This window comes from Salmo trutta, unplaced genomic scaffold (assembly GCF_901001165.1).
Source record: "Salmo trutta unplaced genomic scaffold, fSalTru1.1, whole genome shotgun sequence".
NCBI classification, from domain to species: Eukaryota; Metazoa; Chordata; class Actinopteri; order Salmoniformes; family Salmonidae; genus Salmo; species Salmo trutta.
Genome location: NW_021822211.1, coordinates 21919 through 39165, shown reverse-complemented (window position 1 = coordinate 39165; position 17247 = coordinate 21919). Strand labels below are relative to the sequence as shown.

Sequence of the window (17247 nt, the reverse complement as noted above, 5' to 3'; positions counted from 1 at the left end):
TCAAGACCTGCAAGACATGTGAGAGACAAACTGGCGGCCATAAGAGAGGTCTGGGAGAAGTGGGTGGAGCATCTGCCATACTGTACCTCTACAACCCTGGGCTTGAAGTAACAGTGGATGAGCAATTGATTCCATTCAGAGGTGCATTTTTATTTTCATCTCTGTAATGTAAGTGATTTTCACTGTTAATTTTATTATGTATTGCTGTAATATCATTGATTTATGTGATTGTTTTCTGTGACACTGATACTAATTACTGATAGTAATCTCTTTTGTCAACAGATCGCTGTCCTTTCCGGCAGTATATGCCCAGCAAGCCAGCAAAGTATGGCATCAAGATATGGGTGGCCTGTGATGCACAATCCAGCTACGCTTGGAAGATGCAAGTCTTCACAGGGAAGCTGACCAGTGGAGGCCCAGAGAAGAACCAGGAGATGCGGGTTGTGCTTGATGTGACAGATGGACTGAGAGGGCACAATGTCACATGTGACAATTTCTTCACCTCTTATGAACTCAGCCAGAAGCTCCTGAAGAGGAAGATCACCATGATTGGCACAGTTAGAAAGAACAAGCCTAAGCTCCCCCCTGCACTCCTCGCAACAAGGGGGAGAGAGGCCTTCTCATCAAAGTTTGCCTTCACCCCCACCACCACTCTAGTTTCTTACCTCCCAAACAGGAACAAGAATGTGGTCCTCCTGAGCACACTGCACAAAACGGCTGAGATCAGTGATCGGGAGGACAGGAAGCCAGACATCATCTTGTACTACAACCACAACAAAGGAGGCATAGACAACCTGGACAAGGTGATTGGAACTTACAGCTGCAGGAGGATGACTGCCCACTGGCCCCTGGTCATCTTCCATAACATCATTGATGTGTCCTCATACAATGCCTTCGTGATATGGAACAAGATAAACCCCACCTGGATGCCTGATAAGAGGAACAAGAGCAGCGTGTTCCTGGAGCAGCTGGGAAAGGCACTTGTTACCCTACACATTCAAAAAAGACAGCAGCCTCTGCAGCGCTTGTGAAAGCTGTTCAGGGGGCTGAATCTTGTCCGGATCCACCTGAGGCTGCAGCTGGGGCAGGCAAGAGGAGGAGATGCCAATTCTGCCACCAAAGAAGGACTGTAAAACAAATAATATGTGCTGCACATGTGAGAAATACATCTGCAAAGTCCATGCACACACACTTGCATACTGTCCCTCATGTGCTAATTAGAGTTGATTGATTTATGTTCTTCATGTTTTTGTTTTGTATGTATTATCTTATTTTATTCTTATTTATTGTTGTTGTTTATACACCTTGTGGGTGGGGGCAATGGTTAAAAAATGGGAGAAGACTAGTATTTTGTAGTTGAATTCCTAATTGTACAGTATATAAGAATATATCACTGTTGCCAAAAAAGTTCAAGACTGTTATTGTTTCCCTTCAATAAAATGCATTCAAAATGACTTTCTATCTCTTGCTAGTGCTATCTCTTGCAAAAATGAATGTGTACACCTATGCAGTACCTTTAGCAATAATAATAATAATTTCTACTTTAGTAAAAAAAACAATTATGGCAGGTGTGTTGTAATAAAAACTATTAAATTCAGTCTTTCTGCATTGTGAAGAGGGAAAACCTAGATATTCACAAAGTTTGTGATGATGACAGGTTATTTCTTCATGCAAAATAGATTTGGGATTTAAAATTCAATTAAGCTGCTTTATTTTAGGGGTTTAGTGAAGGTGGTTCATTTTTTACTCTTAGGACAAAGGGAGCATACAGAATGTTAAGACTACACAATGGTTAAGTGTAAATACAATAATGACGCAATAATTCATGCTTTCTGGGAATGATTTAAAGGCAAAAAGTTATGGGCGGAGCCAGAAATTTGGCTGTCAGAAGTATCACAATGTAGACTTACTTTAAATCCAGCTGTCTGCATATTTCAAGACATGTCATACGGGGGTGTAGTGAGATACCCAATGGGCTGGAAGATTCTCTTCTCTTCAATCATCTTGAAAAAACGTATATACATTTTTTTTATTATTTAAATATTTAAATAGCATGGGTGACTGAGAAAAACAAATTGGTACAATTTTAGGCCAAGTGACAAACAATATTGCAACATCATGCACCTTTCCCCACCCACAGTCTCTTACCCCATTTGTACAGTTTGGGCTCAGTGAGGCTGAAGTGCTCCACCATACAGGTGATTCTCTCTCCAGTTGTGGGAGTGTACTCGAGGTGCGAGTAGATCTGGTAGGTCCAGTCCCCATTGGCCAGTTCCTCAGTGGAGGTCACATCTGCGGTCACTTCCTGTCCGTTCTTCAGCCACGTCACTCTGATGGGTTTGGGGTAGAAGTCGTAGGCACTGCACACGAGCATAGCCGGGTGTCTGGTACTGAACAGCTCCACTGACCTCAGGCTGATGTAGGGCTCAACTGGAAAGGAGGGCAATGAATCAGTGATGCAATAAGGAGGAATTCAGTTGATAAATCTAAACATCAAAACCATAACCAAAAAAACAAAGGAATTAAGAATTGTAAATTATAGTCAGATTTTGAATGGTGGTGGGCAGTACGCTAATCCAATGATAATTTAAGCCTTTCCATAACCCTAACCCAACCTCTTAACCTAACCCTTGTCCCTATACCTAACATAAATAGTAACCTCAACTAATTTCTACCCCTATGTGCCTAACCTTACGTTTTTGGTCTGCTAGCTGAATATACACTTCCTAATTTATATTACTTAAAAAAAAACATTTATTAAAAGTATGTAGATTTGATCTTATAACCACCAAAAATAAGATAGAATTATCACCGGGTACTTTATATCCTGCCTGTTTGGCCCTGTCTGGGGGTCCGGGGGTATCATCGGATGGGGCCACAGTGTCTTCTGATCCCTCATGTCTCAGTCTCCAGTATTTATGCTGCAGTAGTTTATGTGTCGGGGGGCTAGGGTCAGTCTGTTACATCTGGTGTATTCTCTTGTCTTATCCGGTGTCCTGTGTGAATTTAAATATGCTCTCTCTAATTCTCTCTTTCTCTCTTTCTTTCTTTCTCTCGGAGGACCTGAGCCCTAGGACCATGCCTCAGGACTACCTGGCATGATGACTCCTTGCTGTCCCCAGTCCACCTGGCCATGCTGCTGCTCCAGTTTCAACTGTTCTGCCTGCGGCTACGGAACCCTGACCTGTTCACCAGACGTGCTTGTTGCACCCTCGACAACTACTATGATTATTATTATTTGACCATGCTGGTCATTTATGAACATTTTAACATCTTGACCATGTTCTGTTATAATATCCACCCGGCACAGCCAGAAGAGGACTGGCCACCCCTCATAGCCTGGTTCCTCTCTAGGTTTCTTCCTAGGTTTTTGGCCTTTCTAGGGAGTTTTTCCTAGGGAGTTTTTCCTAGCCACCGTGCTTCTTTCACATGCATTGCTTGCTGTTTGGGGTTTTAGGCTGGGTTTCTGTACAGCACTTTGAGATTTCAGCTGATGTACGAAGGGCTATATAAATACATTTGATTTGATTTGATATGTTATAAAGTGTATAATAAATAGTCAAATGAGGGATTTCTTCTACAAGTCAATCTCCTTTTCTAGATTCTATCAGTGATTTGTAATTACCTGTATAATTATGTATGTAGCCATAGACTGAATCAGAATTGGCCACACACAAAATATCCATACCAGCTCTTGGTGAGTAATGGTAATAAGGATTTCCGTTAAACAGTCTTGCAACATCCAGTCCATGCGGTGTGTATCCTGTCCAGTTACCTGTGGTGCTGTTGTACCATGCCATCATCATATTGTTGAAATGAAACTCTAAAATATACTCAATATCATGTCCTTCTCTGAACTCACACCTAGCATTAATGTGTGTGAAATCTACATCTGATGAATACACTTTGAAAAGAGAGTAAAGAAGAGTCATTAAAAACCTAATTATATTCAGATTTTTCTCTTTTATGGTGAGACATACTGTATTTTTCTTCTCTTGTAATATCATAATCTGAGTTCTGATTATACAGGATTGATATTGCCTTAAATATTACATGTACTGTACTCCTGCTTGTGTTAGCACTCCAATGACAAGAAAACTTGGATTTACACACACTACCTGTAATAAATAATAAGGGACAGTTCAAAAATCAACCCCCCCATGACCCTCCCATTGTACTGTAAAATAAATGATATGCAACAAATTTCCACCAACAGGTTTCTGTGCTGAATCACCACACAACCAATAAGCAAAGCATAACCGCATACCGATTATCGACTTCAACATCATCATTTGCGTTTTCAACACCACGATCAAATAGACTATATGTCGTTCTCGACAAACAGAAAATACATCCCTTCTTGTACCCAGTATCGAAGGCTTGGCTTAACAATCTCCGAATGTCCTTAAACTTTTTTGTGTTTTGTTACAGATGTCTATTTCCATTCATAAAAATGTGTCCAGTGCACAGTTTGGATTATGTTAGAGTGGACGAATGTGCACATGTACCCTACAGAAGACTTTTGAACTAGTCTAATCAGATTAAAACATTGTGACTGGTTGTGTTCATGTCACGCATAAAAGGTAATACTTTTTAAAAGTTAAATGATAAATATTTAGGCTATATTGAAGCGTTAGGCTCTAGGTGAGTGAGGAATAGCCGCTCGGATTGGAGAGGAGGCAGAGCGCATTAAGCTTTCTTGAATAACTGGACCTGCTGGAAACATATGTGGCCACATTAGTAAAGGAGGACATGGGAGAATGATGATCCACAACAGACAGCGCATCTCAGTATCAGAAGTAAAAATACAACCAGACGGGCCTGCTACTGTGCCTGTCTAGACCTTATAAACTGTCAGAGTAGACCCACAACTGATCCAAATGGAATGAAACATTCAAATCACAGGGCTTTTGCGCTGTTATTCAAATTAAATTTTTAACTGTAGTATACAGCCTAGAGTAGAATTTTGTTCTCACTTGAAAACAATAATGCAATTATTCATTGCATTGTGGTGTTGTAGGCTACCATAGTCTAGTTAGGATAATTGTATTGTGCCTAAACAAGATCATGCAAGATGATGAAATGTGGCTAGAATGGAAGAAATTATATAGTTAAACCTTCAAAACAGTTGAATGTAAACCAGGGAAAAATACACTACCCTCCCTGTGCCCGATTTTTTAAAAACACAACCCTCCCCAAAGCAAAATATAAAAGTCAACACCTCGCCCCCCGAGTAATTTTCGAACTGTCCCTTAGCAAAAAAGTATATCTTAAATTAGAATGTCTGTACTCACCCACTTCAGACAGAGAGAAGAGGAGCACCATGTGGATTGAGGAGAAATTCAACACAGACATGTTTACGTCTCAGAGTAAAAACAGTCCTATCATGAGCTAGTAATGAGGAAACTGAATCGGGAAACTGATCACCGTTCCAGAAACAAGTCTCTCTCTGTTGCCGCTTGCTATAGACCACCTTCTGCCCCCAGCTGTGCCCTGGACACCATATGTGAATTGATTGCCCCCCATCTATCATCAGTGCTCGTACTGTTAGATGACCTAAACTGGGACATGCTTAACACCCCGGCCGTCCTACAATCTAAGCTAGATGCCCTCAATCTCACAAAAAATTATCAATGAACCTACCCGGTACAACCCCAAATCCGTAAACACGGGCACCCCCATAGATATCATCCTAACCAACCTGCCCTCCAAATACACCTCTGCTGTCTTCAACCAGGATCTCAGAGATCACTGGCTCAGTGCCTGCGTCCGTAATGGGTCTGCGGTCAAACAACCACCCCTCATCACTGTCAAATGCTCCCTAAAACACTTCAGCGAGCAGGCCTTTCTAATCGACCTGGCCCTGGTATCCTGGAAGGATATTGACCTCATTCCGTCAGTAGAGGATGCCTGGTAATTCTTTAAAAGTGCTTTCCTCATCATCTTAAGTGTTCAAAAAATGTTGAACCAGGAACAGATATAGTCCTTGGTTCACTCCAGACCTGACTGCCATTGACCAGCACAAATACATCCTGTGGCATTCTGCATTAGCATCGAATAACCCCCGCGATGTGCAACTTTTCAGGGAAGTTAGGAACCAATATACACAGGCAGTTAGGAAAGCAAAGGTTAGCTTTTTCAAACAGAAATTTGCATCCTGTAGCACAAACTCCAAAAAGTTCTCAGACACTGTAAAGTCCATGGAGAATAAGAGCACCTCCTTCCAGCTGCCCACTGCACTGAGGCTAGGAAACACTGACACCATCGATAAATCCACGATCATTGACAATTTCAATAAGCATTTTTCTACGGCTGGCCATGCTTTCCACCTGGCTACCCCTACCCCGGTCAACAGCCCTGCACACCCCACAGCAACTTGCCCAAGCCTCCCCCATTATTCCTTCACCAAAATCCAGATAACCGATGTTCTGAAAGAGCTGCAAAATTTGTACCCCTACAAATCAGCCGGGTTAGACAATCTGGACCCTCTCTTTCTAAAATTATCCACCGCAATTGTTGCAACCCCTATTACTAGCCTGTTCAACCTCTCTTTCGTATCGTCTGAGATCCCCAAAGATTGGAAAGCTGCCACGGTCATCCCCCTCTTCAAAGGGGGAGACACTCTAGACCCAAACTGTTACAGACCTATATCTATCCTACCCTGCCTTTCTAAGGTCTTCGAAAGCCAAATTAACAAACAGATCACCGACCATTTCGAATCCCACCGTACCTTCTCCGCTATGCAATCTGGTTTCCGAGCTGGTCATGGGTGCACCTCAGCCAAGCTCAAAGTCCTGAACGATATCATAACCGCCATCGATAAAATACAATATCGTGCAGCTGTATTAAATGACCTGGCCAAGGCTTTCGACTCTGTCAATCACCACATTCTTATCGGCAGACTCAATAGCCTTGGTTTCTCAAATGACTGCCTCGCCTGGTTCACCAACTATTTCTCAGACAGAGTTCAGTGGGTCAAATCGGAGGGCCTGTTGTCCGGACCTCTGGCAGTCTCTATGGGGGTGCCACAGGGTTCAATTCTCGGGCCGACTCTTTTCTCTGTATACATCAATGATGTCGCTCTTGCTGCTGGTGATTCTCTGATCCACCTCTACGCAGACAACACCATTCTGTATACTTCTGGCCCTTCTTTGGACACTGTGTTAACTAACCTCCAGATGAGCTTCAATGCCATACAACTCTCCTTCCGTGGCCTCCAACTGCTCTTAAATGCAAGTAAAACTAAATGCATGCTCTTCAACCGATCGCTGCCCGCACCTGCCCGCCTGTCCAGCATCCCTACTCTGGACGGTTCTGACTTCGAATATGTGGACAACTACAAATACCTAGGTGTCTGGTTAGATTGTAAACTCTCCTTCCAGACTCACATTAAGCATCTCCAATCCAAAATTAAATCTAGAATCGGCTTCCTATTTCGCAACAAAGCATCCTTCACTCATGCTGCTAAACATACCCTCGTAAAACTGTCTATCCTACCGATCCTTGACTTCGGCGATGTCATTTACAAAATAGCCTCCAACACTCTACTCAGCAAATTGGATGAAGTCTATCACAGTGCCATCCATTTTGTCACCCAAGCCCCATATACTACCCACCACTGTGACCTGTATGCTCTTGTTGGCTGGCCCTCGCTTCATATTTGTCGCAAACACACTGGCTCCAGGTTATTTATAAGTCTTTGCTAGGTAAAGCCCCGCCTTATCTCAGCTCACTGGTCACCATAGCAGCACCCACCCGTAGCATGCGCTCCAGCAGGTATATTTCACTGGTCACCCCCAAAGTCAATTCCTCCTTTGGCCGTCTTCCCTTCCAGTTCTCTGCTGTCAATGACTGTAACAAATTGCAAAAATCACTGAAGCTGGAGACTCATATCTCCCTTTCTAACTTTAACACCAGCTGTCAGAGCAGCTCACAGATCACTGCACCTGTAAATAGCCCATCTGTAAATAGCCCATCCAACTACCTCATGCCCATACTGTTATTTATTTATTTTGTTCCTTTGCACCACAGTATCTCTACTTGCACATTAATCTTCTGCCCATCTATCACTCCAGTGTTTAATTGCTAAATTGTAATTATTTCACCACTATGGCCTATTTATTTCCTTACCTCCCTTATCTTACCTCATTTGCACACACTGTATATATAATTTTCTTTTGTGTTATTGACTGTATGTTTATTCCATGTGTAACTCTGTGTTGTTATTTGTGTCGCACTGCTTTGCTTTATCTTGGCCAGGTTGCAGATGTAAACGAGAACTTGTTCTCAACTGGCCTACCTGGTTAAATAAATGTGAAATATTATTATAATTTTTTTTTTAAACACAAAGACATTGGTAGCAAGTTTAAATCTCCAACCACTCCTGTGCAAGTGATGAACAGCGTGATATGTTTTCGTATGTATCTTATATTTTGCAATAGTTTACTTTGAGTGTGTGGCTACAACATATTGACTTTTGTGACTAATAGACTGGTTGGGCATCTTTTATAAATGTTGTAACATTTTTACCCCCTAACACTCTTACTATTACTATTCAAATCCTTTGTAACACCTATAAATTACAATGTACTTATGCAAACATTGTAATGCTTTGTACATACGTGTTTATTCGTTATCTGGGATAAATCCCAATGGTCGACCAGTCAGTGAGGTTGAAGCATCTGTTCTGTGTCTAGTTAACCCAGACAGTAAACTATGTTTTGGGGTAAGTGCTAGCAAAAGCATTGGGTGAAAATATGTTTTGTATCTTTTAATGAGTAGGTAATTAAAACCTACTTTTCAACTTTTGTGATGTTTTTTTTTGTTGCTAAAAATGGATGCAGCTGAAAGCCAAAGCCACACAAAGTTAGTGATTTTAGTGCAAACTAGCACATTTGTAACAAGCATCCATTGTTACAACTCTGTAATTGCAAATGTTTTCCATGTCAGTACAGTGAAACAATGAGTTATTACAACATATTACAATAGTTTTTACATTGTACTCGTGTAAATTCCTTGTTATAATAATGACACTACAGTGTTATCCAAACTTTATTTCAAGTGCATTCAGATTTTAATGCACTTTACAATATACAATTGTATTATTTTGTTTTGACCTGAACACCAAGCAACCTCATCATGAGGATAAAGTTTGGGCTTGACAGTTGCTGGATCTGGGTTTAAGCCCCACTCTTGGCTACCCCACTGAATTCACTGCAATATCAAACAACCAACCACAAAGACCAATTCAGATGAATAAAATGTTGTGCTGGGTTCTGATCTAGTGGTAGTGCTGACGACCCTAGACTACACATTGACCCTGAACTACACAACCCCATTACCCACATTACCTATTACCCACATTACTCCAGTTATTCACAAAACAAAACAGATAAGGGTGTTCTCCACCCACAGCTCCCCCTCATCCCTGGGGTAGATGGTGCTCTCAGGGGTATCTGGGGGGCAAATAGAAACCAGAAAATAGAAAAAGACCACTAGTGACATGAACCAAACCCATTCATGATCTGGTCTGATATTCAGTAGATCACTGTCTGTCCGCTGGACTAAAAGCCTTGTGGTGGAAAATGTTATATGCTCTCATCTGTGTTCCATCTCAAGGTTCACATGTTCTGTTTTATTGTCTGACAATGATAATTGTTGTTTTCTGTTATTAAGTTGCGAGGTGCTTGTGGTTGGGTCACAGGGTGCAGGTCAAGCAGACCTCTCTCCTCCACCTTGAGACTCAGCCTGAATAGATAATATGTATCTGTGTCTGCTTAGTCATGCTTAGGAAACTTGTTTGTATAGCCGTATATAAGACATCTGCTGGGACAGCCCCAGCGGAGCTCATGATCGACGTGTACATGGTGCATTGAGTTGGTTGGAACCTCTCCAGTTAACTGTTAATAAACAATGATTAATTTAAGTTTGACTTCGAGTGTCCCTGTGTTGAATTTCCAAGACAGGCTCATCACCCACTCTGGAGGGCATTGCTTTTACAGATGTCAGGCAACTCCATCCACAGACTAAGACACTCTTCCAGGTAAGAGGTACACAGTAAAATACAACCTCATTTATCCATTGTTTTTTACTGGTTCCTAGTCAATGGGTGAGAGTATGTAAGCTCTTTTCTTTTCAGCAGTCATACAATTATCCCTTTTGCATGAAGAACTATCTGATAACTAGGTGAACCTCACGGAGTTAACTGGGTCGTACCCTCATTCAGACTTGACAGCATGTACATGCACCTGAGTCCTAAAAATGCCACCATTCAGACAGGAAACCCAGGAGCCTCTCAGATGCATAGATGACTACATACACATTTCTAGAATGTTTGTTGAATCCCTCCTTGGTGTGTTTTTTATTTGATAGATATAGTCAAATGCTTACCATAGATATACAGTAACTTTGTCTGAACAGGAGCATTCCAGTCCAGTCCAGCTCAAGGGCATTTCTCTCTCACACACCCTGCAGGCCAATACTGGAACTACACCTACAATAGGAGCAATGAGTAGAGGAGATCGAGCTAGATGATGTACATCACAGTCATGCCCTCGTGCTCTTGGGGGATGTCTATGCCTGCACTGTGGAGTTCTGGGGTGAGAGATGCAAAGGAACAGGTTTTATTCATCATGGGCAGATTGGATGTTATATTTAGAGGATCTGATGTCCTTTATTTTATAAATGAATGATACATGTCTAGTTGTATTTGAGCATGAGTGAAACACAACATGGATGAAATGTGTCCTCCTTCTATTCCCCAGAGCCTGAGCTGAGTGGGTCCGGTGCTGGTCCTGCTGTATTCTCTGGAATAGGCCTGACACTGGGGCTGCTAGGGGTGGCCATCAGAACATTCCTCCTCGTCAAAGGAAACCAGTGCAACTGAGTCATATATTGTTATGTTAAGTAACAGTTCTGTACAGTTTATCTCAGTGTTTGTTCTCTCTTTTATGATCCACTACATCTAAAAGTCAAGTAAAGAGGATGAATTCACATCCATACTTTGACATACCTTTTCCAAACCTCTTTAATTTGTCATTCAATCACCCACAGACAGTCAGGCACATGTATGTACACAGTTTTATTATTGCAATTTCTTTCTTCTGTTTGTTTTTTGTGTCAAATCTTTGTTTCTACCATGTGAGACCCAAGCATAGATCCAAATGAGCCTTATTGTATTACCCTTCAGAAATAATAGGCCTTTGAATATCAAGTTTGTAGAAAATGTTTCTGGAAACGTTGCGTAAATGTAACATTGGGCTTCAACGGTAGAATGAATGTGTGGTAGAAAAACTGTGAAATTCTATTAAAATCACATCAAAATGGATAAAAAGCATTGATGGAAACTATTGTCTAATAGTATATAAATCTGAAATTAAGTCCTATTTAGTCTGAAATAGCTCATTGATCAACTCCACCAATCCACATTTTAGTGTTTCACTATCAAAAACACATATTGAAAGGATCAAGTATTTTGTGGATTTTCTATGTATGGAGAACATCTAACTCAGTTTAGTAGTATTTGGTTGTCCTTTTTGGCTTCATTTGGAGAGATAACCTCCTATTTTACTTCTTTACCGTAAAATGAATGGCCGTCAATGGTAGTATTCTGACCTCATAAACCACACTTTAAATACATATATATATATATATATATATTTGTTCATTTGATGTGTGGAGGGGACTTCAAAATTACTCTTGAAGTATGTGGTTGTCCATATTTGCAGAATTTTGAAGAATAACTATCTTTCTAACTTTATTTTTAATATATGAAAGTGGCCCTACATCTCATTTTGGCAACCCTTTAAGCCCAATGTTGCGTTTTTGCAAAACTTCCAAAACTACCTCTAGCTCTGGCTCAGAACGTTTGTTTCTCAATGTATTTTTTTCTACATAATCACTACATTTGAGAGAAGACAGGAAAAAGTATTCAAGTCATGTACTTGCATGGATAGCCTACAACATATACTTGTGTAGGGGACCAGTGAGGTGTCAGACGAGAGGACAGTTTCTAATGTTTCAGAGGCTACTGATGTCACAATAATCATAGTGACACAACAAATACTACTAAGAGATGCATCTGGGTCTAAGTAGATGCATTAGGTGGTGTTTGACATAATCTTTAAGTTTCAAACCGGTACATGATGCAATTTAGGAAGCTTACTTTTACAATATTGGGTCTCATAGGGTTAGTGTTTTTGTTAACAAAGTAAATAAACCTCATGCCTCATGTTCCTCCGTTCTAAAGACGTGCAATACTTTTGCCCATTGCTGTTGAATATGAGTTTATAATCTGTCAAGTGTCAAATTCTGTTTATAACCTGGCTCTTATTGAATAGACTGCAAACTTCTCTGATTTCTATTTTATTTAGGAAGGTTTTAAGAAACAATTTCCGCTTCTTTTTGAGACTGTACGTACATATCTGATGAGTTTATTGAACATCAGATCGTGGCCATCAATAATTGTACTTTGGGTTATCTGTCATCCACATCTGGCCCCGAGGAGACAAGGCCTACCCCAATCTATCTAAATAAAATTCCATATTGCATTCTGTCTTTTTTGTTGTCCATTCAGTTAAGCATGGACTCGATTGAACTTCAACTACAGATGTAGGATCTTAATTTGATCTTAATCTTTTCTTGCTGAGAATTGCAATTTTGTAGTATATTTGCATTTTAGAAAGACTTCTAATGTTTGTAATTTCCACTTATACATTTCAGACTTGATTTGCCCTAATGAAAAATCTATCAACCCCTACAAACATATCCATGAATTATAATCCACATAATAATTCAGATTTCCTGTTGTTGCTGGATTATTTTCCTGCTGTAGCAAACTGGCTCAAATTAAGATCCTACATCTGCATGGTTCCTCTCTGGAATTTATTGGTGTCACTGACTATGGGTCCATGAAGAACAGAGTAGGAAGGGGAAAGTGTTGTTAATATATTTGTTTTTTTTTGTCCTCTCTTGATCTTGGTTTCTTTTCAGTCGTCATTGAAACTGGTGAATAAAACAGTCAGTGATATGAAATGTTTTTATTACAATGATGAAATAAATCAGTGGAGGCTGCTGAGGGGAGGATGGCTCATAATAATGGCTGGAACGGAGCCAATGGAAAGGCATAAAACACATGGAAACCGTGTGTAATGTATTTGATATCGTTCCACTGATTCCGCTCCAGCCATTACCACGAGCCTGTCCTCCCCAATTAAGGTGCCACCAACCTCCTGTGGAAAGAATCTGTTTATATCAAAATAAGGTTATTTCCTAAATAGGTTAGTTGCTATTGCTAATGAGGTTGTTGATTTAATTTAAATTTCTGTCTCTTCAGATGGCTATTTCTTGCATTTGACTGAGCAGTGTCATTTTAGCTGGAGGGATCTCAATGATGCTGAGTACACTCTTAGCTATTTCTTCAACAAAGAAAAGTATCTGCAATACAAGAGCACGCTAAATAGATCCACTGGACACACGGCATCTGGGGGTGAAGAAGGCTGAGCGCTTAACATTCCCCAAGTGCTGGCAACGAATCATGAGCATGTTTATCCCTACTGCAAACACTTTGGAGTCATCTTATAATTTTTTTTTTTTACCCCAAACCCACCAGTGACCTGGCTGAAGAACGGACAGGACGTGACCTCAGATGTGACCTCCACAGAGGAAATGGGGACTGGCTCTACCAGATCCACACCTACTTTGAGTACACACCCACAACTGGAAAGAGAATCACCTGTATGGTGGAGCACTTCAGCCTTACTGAGGCCAAGCTGCTTATCAGTGTGTGAGTAGGGTCAGAGTATTTATTATACAATGTGTGTCTTTGTGTAATAGCAGACCACTCCCTGCCTGAGTCTGAGACGAATAAGATAAGAATTGGGGCCAGTGGTCTCCTTGACTGATCTACTACAGGCGAAAATCTACTGGCGAGGAGACACAGGCTATTCTTCATACATCTTTGTCAAATTAATCTGAGTTAAAGACACTAAGGAAATTACATTCAAGCCCACATTCACCATATAACTTTGTGTTGAACTTTTTCTGCAGGGAGGGTTTTGGTGCCAGCAAGTTAGTGTATGGCCCCCTCTAGTGGTTCAGGATAATGGAGGATTGGAGTACAGAACTCAGCTAGTGGTAACCAATGATATTATATACATGATGATGTTATATACATGATGATGTTATATAACATAATTGTTTGTATACATCATTGGTGGTAACTTTCTAATGCATACGATCAGATCTGAATGTATTTTATCCAACCATATGGATATCTTCTCAGTGAAGGAGAGCGGACAAACTTCAGCCAAAGCTCCTCATGGGTCTTCTATGGGCCTCACTTAGTTGAACACACTGGTCGTGGTCCTCTGCAGCTCAGATGGTAGAGCATGGTGCTTGTAATGCTAGGGTAGTGGGTTTGAGTCCAAAGACTACCCATATGTAAAATGTGTCCATGCATGATTGTAAGTAGTGTTGGATGAAAGTGTCTGCTAAATGGCATACATTCTTTGTAAATCCAGACTAGCTCTTTATTCTAAGGTACAAAACTACCAGGTATTCACTAAGAAATTACAAGTGATTACACACTAATAACATATGAATTACTCAGTTGTTTCTTTGGGATTACTGAAAACATGCACCACCAAGCAGCATTTGGCACCAGGTAGTTATATAGCACCAGAAAGTACACACTGGTACCACATAATGTCCTATTAAATACCAGGTAAACACCAGTAGAAAAAAAACATAATTAATTGCTACCACACCAGTGTACAGGGTAACTGCCCCCCCACTTTTTAAAATGCAGAACACGGTATACAGTGCATTCGGAAAGTATTCAGACCCCTTGACTTTTTCCACATTTTGGTACGTTACAGCCTTATTCTAAAATGGATTAAATAAAGAAAAAATCTCATCACTCTACACATAATACACCATAATGACAAAGCAAAATCAGGTTTTTAGAAACTGTAGCTAATTTATTAAAAATAAAAAACAGAAATATCTTATTTACATAAGTATTCAGACCTATTGCTATGAGACTCGAAATTTAGCTTAGGTGCATCCTGTTTCTACAACTTGATTTGGAAAGGCACACACCTGTCTACATAAGGTCCCACAGTTGACAGTGCATGTCAGAGCAAAAACCAAGCCATGATGTCGAAGGAATTGTCTTTAGAGCTCCGAGACATTGTGTCCGATTGTGTCAAGGCACAGATCTGGCGAAGGGTACCAAAATATTTCTGCAGCATTGAACACAGTGGACTCCATCATTCTAAAATGGAAGAAGTTTAGAACCACCAAGACTCTTCCTTGAGCTGGCCACCCAGCCTTACTGAGCAATTGGGCGAGAAGGGCCTTGGTTAGGGAGGTGACCAAGAACCCGATGATCACGCTGACAGAGCTCCAGAGTTTCTCTGTGGAGATGGGAGAACCTTCCAGAAGGACAACCATCTCTGCAGCACTCCACCTATAAGGCCTTTATGGTAGAGTGGCCAGATGGAAGCCACTCCTCAGTAAAAGGCACATGACAGCTCATTTGGAGTTTGCCAAAAGGCACCTAAAGGACTCTCAGACCATGAGAAACAAGATTATCTGGTCTGATGAAACCAATATTTAACTTATTGGCCTGAATGCCAAGCATCGCGTCTGGAGGAAACCTGGCACCATTCCTACGGTGAAGCATGATGGTGGCAGCATCACCTGTGGGGATGTTTTTCAGCGGCAGGGACTGAGAGACTAGTCACGATCGAGGGAAAGATTAACGAAACAAAGCACAGAGTGATCCTTGATGAAAACCTGTTCCAGAGGACCTCAGACTGAGGTGAAGCTTCACTTTCGAACAGGACAACAACCCTAAGCACACAGCCAAGACAACGCTGGAGTGGATTCAGGACAAGTCTCTGAATGTTCTTGAGTGGCCCAGCCAGAGCCCGGACTTGAACCCGATCGAACATCTCTGGAGAGACCTGAAAGTAGCTGTGCAGCGATGCTCCCCATCCAACCTGACAGAGCTTGAGAAGATCTGCAAAGAAGAATGGGAGAAACTCCCCAAATACAGGTGTGCCAAGCTTGTAGCATCATACCCAAGAAGATTTGAGGCTGTTATAGCTGCCAAAGGTGATTCAACAAAGTACTGAGTAAATGGTCTGAATAGTTATGTAAATGTGATATTTCAGTTTTTATTTGTAATACATTTGCAAACACTTCTAAAATCCTGTTTTTGCTTTGTCATTATGGGGTATTGTGTGTAGATTGATAAGGGGAAAACATTTTTTTAATCAATTTTGGAATAAGGCTGTAACAAAATGTGGAAAAAGTCAAGGGGTCTGAATACTTTCCGAATGCACTGTATGGTACAGCTACAGCCTATTCTGAGTACCCAGATTGAGGAAAATACATGATTTCAGACGAAGCTAAATAGGCTATCTATTTTCACGAAAATAGTGTAGCATTCACAACAATAAACTGTCTTCATCATGCTTCCCTAAACTGAGAACATTGTTTTGGCTTCTGTGTATATCTACAGCAGGGTTCCCAAACTAGCGGCCTGCGGGCCAAATATTATTTGGCCCCCTAAATCCACCCAAATTAATTATGAATATTTTTTCATTTAAAATAATCATAATAATAAAAATAATCTCGGACCCGAGTTGCAAAAACTCCCAAATGCAATGTTCCAAGAAGGAAGTTACCCTACCTAAATTATGCAAAGTTACATTTGAACTTAATTCATGAGGAGAGAGAATGCAGGATACAGTCAATTAATAAAGCAGACATGGGATCATTTGGTGGTGCTATGCAAGCAGAGCACAGCAAAGGATGGGGAAAACCTACACCAGTCGAGTCATTCATTTCAACAATAATCACTTCAACAATAACCTTTGACTTTACAAACAACAAAAGGCCTTAATTCGAGTCTATTTCTTCAGAGCCTAGGCCTATAAAAAAATAACTTAACTGGCTGAGGTGGGGTATGAGGTTTAACAGTATCTTTCACAATAAAAAAATAGAAGTGGGATTTTTTTTATTAGGCCTACTTACAATTGCAACTGGACGAAAAATGTTGCATCCTACACAAAACCGTAATTTAAAGAAAAAAAGGCGATGTCTGTATCTGAATGTCTGTATCGGGATAGCCTGCTCCTGTAATGACAGAACAAACAAAAAATATTGTCAGCTTGAGACCTAATTATCCTTGGATAAGCACTCACAATAATGTTAGTATTTACTGAATACAGTCATATA

General features: G+C 40.7%; 1 protein-coding gene and 1 pseudogene across 1 annotated transcript; one reads left to right on the top strand and one right to left on the bottom strand.

The window, feature by feature from the left end:
• Window positions 1-2065: 2065 nt before the first annotated feature.
• Window positions 2066-2464, bottom strand: LOC115181009 (DLA class II histocompatibility antigen, DR-1 beta chain-like; the record flags this gene model as incomplete). The annotated part of the gene is made up of 1 exon (XM_029743121.1): window positions 2066-2464. A coding segment is annotated over one exon (348 nt), but the record flags the coding sequence as incomplete, so codon positions are not given.
• A 10923-nt stretch (window positions 2465-13387) lies between these two features.
• Window positions 13388-14072, top strand: LOC115181031 (rano class II histocompatibility antigen, A beta chain-like; annotated as a pseudogene).
• Window positions 14073-17247: the final 3175 nt, after the last annotated feature.